The sequence below is a fragment of the Cupressus sempervirens genome, chromosome 7 (genome assembly GCF_028749045.1).
Source record: "Cupressus sempervirens isolate cs-2001-9-10 chromosome 7, ASM2874904v1, whole genome shotgun sequence".
NCBI classification, from domain to species: Eukaryota; Viridiplantae; Streptophyta; class Pinopsida; order Cupressales; family Cupressaceae; genus Cupressus; species Cupressus sempervirens.
The window spans coordinates 636,842,555-636,852,358 of record NC_143124.1 but is presented as its reverse complement, the minus strand read 5'-3'; the positions used below and the strand labels follow the sequence as shown (position 1 = coordinate 636,852,358).

At 36.3% G+C, this 9,804-nt stretch overlaps 1 protein-coding gene across 5 annotated transcripts in view; it reads right to left on the bottom strand.

Moving 5' to 3' along the window:
- Positions 1-317: 317 nt before the first annotated feature.
- Positions 318-9,804, bottom strand: part of LOC149548296 (pyruvate kinase family protein) — a 144,376-nt gene continuing 134,889 nt past the window's right edge. For all 5 annotated transcript variants that reach the window (XM_089792378.1, XM_089792379.1, XM_089792380.1 and 2 more), the window contains 2 exons: positions 1,077-2,783; positions 318-849 (listed from right to left, as the gene is read on the bottom strand). In XM_089792378.1, coding sequence (XP_089648504.1) covers positions 708-849; positions 1,077-2,783 — 1,849 coding nt within the window. In that variant the 3' untranslated portion in view covers positions 318-707. The remainder of the gene's footprint in view (positions 850-1,076; positions 2,784-9,804) is intronic.

The window sequence follows — 9,804 nt, the reverse complement described above, 5'->3', positions numbered from 1 at the left end:
TAATAATCGAACCGCCCATAAAAGCAAAGAATCACTTAACAAATTCACCTGTTAAAAAGACTATCCTTCAAATCCAATTATGCTCGCACATAACTGACAATATGGATGAAAATAAAAAACTTTTAACAAATGTTTAAGATATCCTGGTGGCCTGAATAGTTTTTAATTTTCTTTCTAAGAGATTGGTTCCACCACTAGGTGCACACAAAGCTCCTCACTATAGGTAAATGGTGTGCATAATGTAATTCATAGTATTAATCAGTAGAAGATCACAGAAAAAAATTGGTAGGTAGAGAGCTTCACTCAAGGTTCTCAAATTTGGGGTTATTTTAAAATTTATTATATTAAAAGCTGTTATTATTCAATTCCCATAGACATTTGTGAATAATCTCTCACTACAAGAAATATGCACTTTTAGGGGCTTAAGCACACAAGGCCCAAAGGATGGCTTGTACAGAGGTAAGCTGCAACTAGCTACTTTTCAATAAATTCAGTCATGCAGTTTCAAGCATTGCATTTCATTCTACTTCAATCCAATTCTTTGTATCCTTAAGATATATTACATTCTAGCATAAGAACTATCTGAAACTCCTGCTTATATAAAATTACAAAGCATTTCTGAACAACCATTCTTCACTAGAAGAACCAATACACTGTAAGCAGCAAAGACACCGGCACAACACAGAAGCTACGGTTATTTCCAAGTTTCAGAAAAGGCTAGAGAGTAAGAGTGGCTTTAAAACAGCTTTCATACGAGGTTGCTGATTACAAGTGTTTCTCAATATAGAATCCAAGGTTGAAACTGCTTTTACAATATGCTTCCCTTTGTTCAACATAACACAATCAGCCCTGCATATCAAAAGTATCAATCATGTTAAAATTATAATCAGAGGCAGATAAGAGTTGGCAAGTCCTAAATTCCTTGACAGTTTTCACTGATGTGCAAGTGTTGCAAATGAATGAGAACACCTGCCAGGAGGACAAGAAACATTATTGTGCATGTGTATGGTGTTGCTAGACAGTGTGCCAGAGATGATGAATGGCATTCTATTGTCAGTCGCTAAAATATTGTTTACCTGCCAGCAACAGCAGCATCTGTAATTTCTGCTCTTGTCGGTAGTCCTGACTTGGCAAGGCTTTCTAATACCTGGGTCGCCCAGATTGCTGGTATATGGGCAGCTTCACAAATTGACAAAATTTCTTCCTGCATCTCTGCCAATCTCTCCCATCCACACTCAACGGCCAGATCTCCCCTTGCAATCATCACACCAAGTGGATTTGGGGACTGCATTGCCTGCAATAAAAGAAGTGGAAGTCTTTCAAAGCCTCCATGAGTCTCAATCTTCAAAACAATTCCTATTTTTCTGAGATTCCTCTTGTTGAGCTCTTGTTGAAGCATTCTGACATCATTGACATCATTGACAAAAGAGACACCAACCATGTCTGCATTTGCAGCAACAAAATCTAGATCTAGTAAATCCTTAACAGTAAGTCCTCCAAAACGCAAGTTGCTTTTTGGTACATTAATAGATTTTTCAGGGCCTAGCTTTGATCCCTTTTGACCTGCATGTGTAATTTCCACACAAATTTCAGAGATATTAACACCTCGAATAATGCCTCGAATCTTCCCGTCATCAAACTCAATTGGTTCACCAGGCTGGACTGAATCAAAGAGTAAACCCAGAGAGCAAGTTACCTTCTGAGGGCACAGTATATTATCATTTGATGTTTTTGATGGAGCTAAGCATGGTTCTCTTGCTATAACAAGCAAATCACCCACTTTAACTAGAACATAATTGTCAACATTGGGAAGTTCAGCTACTCTTCCACTGCCAATCTTCCCTTTCTTTCCTTTAATACGAAACTCTGTACCTGATTCTACATAGCTCGTTTCATAGCATTCAGCCCAACAACCAACTTCAGATGATGTAGGGAACTTCTCAGAAATCTTCAGTGACCGTTTTTTGCCTCTGCCATCTGAGAAATTTAGCACATCACCAACCTCTAGGTTTCTGATCCAGTTCTTATCATTCACTGGGAGCACAGCATCAAGAGACCTATGGACTGGAGGATTCACTCCAGGAGGAGAAATCCAAACTAATGCTGGAGTAAGAACGGCTCCTTTGGCATCTTTCATTGGTTTAATCTTCTTGACATTTGGACCAGATTTGAAAGGACCAGTCCTTAGCTTTGGTCCTGCTAGATCCATAAGAACCCTGCATGGTTTTTCTAGCATCTGAGAACAATTTCTTACATGTTTAACTATATGCCTCCATATATCTGGATTATCATGTGCACAATTTATTCGAAGTACATTTACTCCAGATTTAATTAGATTGTAAATAAGTTTTTCATCATTTGCAGATTCATTTCCAACTGTAACCATAATGCGAGCCTTCCTTCCCTCAACAGATGGTCCAAAAAGTAGTTCTGCATTATGGCATGCATGGCTTTTCATTGCAAGATATGAAATTTCTTCATATTGTCTATTAGAATTTAGTAATGAACTTTGCAGGTTGCTTGTAGGATTGTTTTTATTTGGAACCTCAATATTAGAAGACTGGACCTTATTGTCAAAGCTTCTTTCCCCCTTCATTGTGGAAGGTATATCGGTAAGATTTTGCAATATCTGGGTAACTGATGTTAGAGTTGCCATGATGTGTGCATTTATCCCCTCAAGATTTGAAAAGCCAACAATGGAGAGAGCTTCTTGAAGTTCCTGAACATCCATTGACCGCAAAGCAGCATAATGTATGAGATTTGTTGCACTGATACGATAAAACCTACAGGCAAAACAAACTTAATAAATTCAGAAAGCTCAGTTAATATCAGAATATGCAAAAATTTGGAAGCTTCCACAGCTATTCAAATATTCTGATAAGTGACTGACAATGGAAAAATATACATAACTTCTATGATTAAAAGCATCGCTATAGTTCAAGATTTTTACACTCATACGATAAAACCTACAGACAAAATAAACTTAATAAATTCAGAGAGCTCAATTAAAATATCAGAATATGCAAAAATTTGGAAGCTTTGACAGCTATTCAAATATTCAGATAAGTGACTGACAATGGAAAAATATAAATAGCTCCTATGATTAAAAGCATCACCATAGTTCAAGATTGCAGCCTTTCCATGATTCAAAACTTAATTCAGATTACATTATACTACCCGTTGGTTCCCAAAACCACGGAATGGAAATCCAAAAGCTTGCCAATTCTCCAATAGGATTCCAAATCAGTTCTGGCGAATGAACAGGAATAATTCAAATTCCCCTGCACTTCAGGCTTCGCTACACCTTGGCGGGTAAACCTTCACCTTAAAGTTTTAAACCCTTATGACCTGGTTCAAAGCTTTTCTATAGCGAATTTAGTCTTTGTGAGTTCTCCGGTTGGCAAAATCTTTGGACTCGATCAAAATAAAGCTAAATGAATGCTTGAAATGATTGAATGTTTGTGTAAGGTTTTCAATAATTGATTTGATACTTGCAAGAAGAAAGTATATAGGTTTCTAACTTCAACTATGTTGGTAAACAGATTTGTCACTATGATAGCTTCTTAAACTGACCCTGTTTGCCCTGTGAACAGTGACAACTATGCCAATAGTTGGAGAGATTGAAACCGATCATTACCAAATTACAATCTTCCTTTGCGTTAGAGAGGGGTAGCTCTCTCATATGATGGGTGTATTTGATTTTTCAACATAAATGAATTAAAACTTTGAAAGATAGAGAGAAAGCTATTGATGATAAATGCACCACACAACTTTACAGCTTTCTTGAATTAGCATAAACCGATAATAAAGATGATCAAGAACTACGCTTGAAAATGATCATTATTACCATGCTGATTCATGATTCATAAAAATTCATAGAATACTATGAAAACATTCACTACCGAAAGAATCAACAGTTTTATGCTACAACAAGCTAGATTTTAGAAAAAGAACCCAACCACATTTCTCATTTTATTTTCTTGCGCCAAGAACATAATAGAGATTCTCAATTTCAAAGACAAACTCTATACATACTTTCCAAAATTTGTCATATCATCAAAAATTTAGCATAAGCGTTCCCTTATTCCAAAGTCCAAAAAGTCCCTATTTACAAAGTTAAGATGATCGCTTATATAGACATCAAGGTTAAGAACTCCTCTGTGGTTAATAACCACCTCCCAATTACGTGATTTTGGAGAGGTTAATTAACCTTACAAAAATTAACCCTTAATGACTAAGATCACTAAATGAAATGTACGGCTTGGAACATGTCTTTGGAAGGTTGAGTCATTGATTTGTTGAGTTATTTGATGTAGACTCTTCTCGTGATCTTTGCCATAGTCCAATATATTGAGTAGTGATATACAAACAATCATTCGCAACCTCAATTGGTCATGCACTGACTGTAGTCTAGACAGTGATACGACAATCTGGGCTTCTCATTGATTTTAGATTATAGAATTTTCAATCCTTTGAGACTAATTTCGATGATCCATTAGCATGTCCACTTGTCGATGGTCTATTGACTCTGAAAGAAGGTCAAATTTAGTAGATCAATTCCCCTTCCTAATGCTGGTGCAGAGTGGTATGGCCTTTGAAAGCCACATGTTGATCATTACTATTTGCAAAAGCTAGATCATGGTTCACACATTGCCAACTGTATCCACATCTGGGAGATGATAGCATTGGGGATACTAATCAATCAAACATCTTGAGTGCCTATAGGCATTTATTAGATAGTATCCATGACCCACTTCTTTTTCTCACATATTTCTCGCAGGCATTTTATTCAACATCTAGACATGATTTGCAGTTTGAGTTCAGTTCATGACCTGCATCATCAAGAGCACACAAAAACTCCTCGAATCATTGTGCTCATGCACTCCATAGGCGATCATTGTCTATCATGGCATTTGATAAGGAAATCCACATGTAACTTGTACATTTCTATACTCAACATGCTTTTAATCAAGCATAACAGTGCTGAACATATTTGTGGTAGACCATTCCATCACGTGCCAAGGGAGAAGATCTGGCCTCTGTTGCATTGCCTCTCCCTGGACCGCAGATGGCATTTTGACAAACATGTAACATGTTACCTTGATATTTTGGAAAATCCATCAATTGTGTTCTCCATGGCAACACTTTGAACGATACACATTCCATACATATTGCGCTGCTATGTTCCTGAGTTCAATATCTATTAAAAATTTAATTAAGACCTTTCAATGAGTGTTCATCTCCCATAGCATGTGTATGGAGGATTTAGGAAGAGCATGTTTGATGTGACGTTATGTCTACCATCCATGATTACTTGATTATTTCTGTAGCTATCATAGAGACAACACATTCTGTCGAAGGCTTCATAGGCATCCACTACACTTGAATGCTACCACAAAAGATTCAAATTTAAGCAAATACATTTGCATTTCTAAATCATTGACCAAGCTATCTCCATCATTCATTTGGCCAAACAGTTATCGTGCCCTATCATTCTTTCCATGTGAATATTCAAAACTTCACACCGTTGAAATATTGAACTCATCACCAGAAAGAGTTATCAATTTCTTAGCGTAGTGTAGTGTCTTCATGGGCTAGAATGAGGCTTTGGATTACCATTGCATTTGATGAAACAACAATGGACATATGCTTTGGAAGGGAGGAGCATTGTGGCTTCATTTTGATCTCTAGACCCTTTTCTAGGCTCGATACTTACATCTCAATCCGTGACCATGATATTCATCATTTCACACACGATGTAGAGGTGTTATTTGAAACATGGTGGGGTTTGGGTCATGAAGAATGGGATTATTGCTCATGCTTGCAGAGATTCTAAGGCATGTGTTAAGAAGGGTACACTGACTACAGGCTGGAAGTGACACATTATATCAAAGGGTTCATGTTGGTCTATGCTTCCATGCTTTGTCAAATGACTCATACGATCTTACAAGACATTCCAACAAACAGTTCGCATGCCTTCTCTTTCATGTCAGAGAAATGCGCCATTCTGAGCATAGCCAAACGACATTGGACATAATGCCATGAGTTGGTGAGGTTTATCAAAACAGAAATGTGCAGGTCGGGAGGACTCCCTTCAATACATGAGATGCCCATATACATGAGATGCCCATATGAATTCCTCTAAGTCCCAAACTTCCGCTTGCAAACACTTTGATGATGAACAATAGTACCAACCTGCTAGCAGAAGGGGCATCACAAGTGAATAATGTAGTTCCCATAGTATGGAACTCGGGTTTTATCCATTAATCAAACATTAAATATGGCATTGAGTTTTCTTTTCTAAGATACTTGGTATTGAGACGACCTAGATTGTAGCATTAGTTACCCAACTTCATATTTCTTCTGTTTGCGAGCTAGGAATGGAGATATTCTGCCAAATAGTTTACATACTTGTCTTTGGCTCCAGATTTTGGTTTTACATCTTTGTTATTTTCAAAGTCAAAGATAAATATCAATTGTTTGGATCATCAACGGTCTTCTTCAAAACTTTAAAATCATGATCATATTGCCACCTTTCAATTTCTAACCTTCATCAATTTAGGCAAAGAGGTTAATAGCCGAACCTGAAACACATGTTTTGGATTCCAATCTTAACCTCTTTTTATTTTAGAGGTTAAGGTTAATGGTACAAAACACAATTTTGGAAAGGTTATCTTAACTCATTTTCAAATGAGAGGTTAACATTTTGGTTCAAAACACGTATTCCAAACCCCAAACCTTAACCTTTTTAAAGGTTAATGGTTAATGATGTGGAAGGAAACACATGTTTTGGGAACTTATCTTAACCTTTTTGATGGAGAGGTTAAGATTTTAAGATGAAACATGTGTTTTGGGATGCTTCATTAACCTTTGATACTTGAGACTCGGGAACCGAATTTTGAAAATTCGAAGTGTAGGATGGAGCCAGAGACAATGCGGATGCTTCAAGGTCAATAAATTATTAAAAATTCAATGGATAATTGATCCTTTCAAAGCTTGAAGTTTGATACATTCAAACTTGTTTTGACTCAAAACAAAGATGAAATTTTTTGCAATTTGGCGGATACAAGAACTATGGCAACAAACTATAAATCCAAATAATTGAACAATGATTTAAAAGACTAGTGCCTTTTCTTATTCAGGCAATAGAGTCAATTATAATGAAGATTATTACATACAACTCTATGAGACAACATTTAATCAAAAATATCATCATCAATTACTTAGGAGCTCTACAATAGATGATTTATAATATGCTATTCTATGTTAGCCAAAAGGAATTTAAATTCTTAGGTAGGAAGTCCGATTAGCCAAAGACGCAGAAACTTCGTGTTTCACACTATTCCCTGTTTATTGAACATAGAATGCGGAAAATACCCAATGCAAAAAATAAAGCCTTGTAGGAATAATTCAATAATTTTTTTATTGATCGTAAAGGACAAATCATCATTCTAATTGTAATATCTTTGCCTTTAATAAACAGTAACACAAATAAAGGTCTTTTATTTATCATTAAAGTAATATAAATGAAATCATAATACAAATCATTCTTTATAATTCATATTCCTCCCTGCAGGTCTGCATCTTTCTTCTAATATTTTTCAATGTTTCTTATTTGCTTTTTCTTCTCACGACACCTCTTATTAGTTCCTATGTAAAGGATGTACGTATTTCTTGGAATAGGATGCAGATGACTGAGATCTTTTCAATTGCTTTGCATCCTCTACTGATTACTTTCAACCTTTGATGTAATTTTGAGGTTGTAGAAGCTCATAGAGGAAATGCCTTAGGCATACGAATTAATTTTCTATCCTTCATGGCAACAAATTACTGCAATTTCTCTTTCATCACCATTTGTGTGATGTGGCGGTTTTTGGCTAGCCACAACAAAATTTGGTTCTTAGACTAATCTACTTGTAAACACAGTTGTCTCTGCCCAAGGTGTAGATTGAACAAGACTAATGAAAAAAGTTATTTGTTTTTATCTTTGATCATGATCATTCAATTGATTTTGGAGACTTATTTTATCATACATGATCTAACCAATGAAGTCGAATGGAGCTAAAACAGATCCCATGGACTGGACACCATTTACTTTCTGAAGTATAATTACATATTTAACGGTAATAATTTAATAAATATGGAATTGTGTGACAAAACATATCTCTGTGAGTAGGCAGTGATGATGCCCAAATTGTTTGGCTCTACTTACGCTGTCATGACCACTTATTACAAGGAAGAAGTTTTATATTCAGTGCAAGAGCTTCAGAAAGAAAATAAAACTGGGAGGACTTATAGTTTTAGACATCAATGCCAGCAAGAATATATAAAGTCACAACAAATATAAGAACAACGACCGTCTATGGGTTCATTCAGGTTCAATTAAAGAGCTCACAAGTGCAGTTTTAATGGTTGATAAGTCTGGTTCACTGTTTAGACTGGAATAAGCATCTGCAACATAACAGAAGGTTCTCACAATGTGAATATGTTTGGAGTGATGTGTAGGCAGCGTAAAGTTGAAAATGAAGCTATCCAAAACAAATGCTAGACAATTACGAGAACTGTACTTGAGTATACATATCTTGTGGTATATTTTGGTGATCCAAATTTGATTGGATATATACAGTTGTGATTGGGCTATATACAACATGCTAAACTCAGGTTTATAGCAGAGGGGAAAATTTGCCTTAATGATTGTTCAAAAGGATTGCTATAAATCAATATTATCACTTCCTTACATATTGACAAGTCATCAGTGCTGGATATGTAATGTGTTGGAGAAACTGTTCAAAGATCTCATATGATAGCTAAGAATATTATTTGGAATATTTGAGATAGGTGATTATATCAAGTTGAGTAGATAGGTCATGGGTGAAAGGAGATTCCAAGGAAATCATTGTAACCTTAACTGTGCCCTGTAGCATATTGAGTAATGCATTCCGCAAAATGTAAATATCCAGGTGGAATTGTTATTAGTAGAATAAGATGCCACATATCTCAGAACTCCAGGAAATAGATTCCATTTCGTATTGAAGACATCAAATTGATCCGTGTGTGAATTGATCAAACTGAGATTACTCGTCTAGCAATTCTACATCTGTCTTAGTATCTACTTGGGAATGTTACAGTATGAAAATTTGTAAAGGATGTACGCATTTCTTGGACTCTTCTGCTTGCTTACAAAGAATACGCCACTAGGGACCTCTTCATTCTGTTCCCTGTCAAAATTCTGCCATGTAATGCAACCCAACAAAATGCCCCCACCTTAGGTAAAGGCCCTTTGCCCCAACAGAGTTTGGAAGGCCAAAATTTATTAACTTGCCTTTGTCTAAGAAGTTTGTAACCAAGATTTACTTTATAAGTCCTGATTTAGAAGCGGACCATATTAAGAATCAGCTGAAGTAGATCTAATCACCATTCTATTCATCAGAATAGATTGTAACAATGAGGAGTGTTGCGAAGAGGCCTCTCTAATTATCCTCCAACTAGCCCCTGCTGAAGTCGGATGCTCAAAATGCATGTAGTCTGCAACCCAAATGCCTTCCAAAGCTTCCATGGAATTGACCCAATCCTGATCCATAAAAATTGAATCAATAGGAGGATCCCCATTCCAAGAGTCCCTCCAAAATCTCTCTCTCTTCCCATTTCCAATCTGCCACGTTAAATGTCCTGTGATTAACTCACGACTGTCCCATATATGTTTCCAAAAATGGGAACCACCAAAAGCATTTGCTACCATCAAAATTCCATCTGCTTTCCAAGAATCTAGATACTTAGCAGCCATAATGCGACGCCACAGTTTCT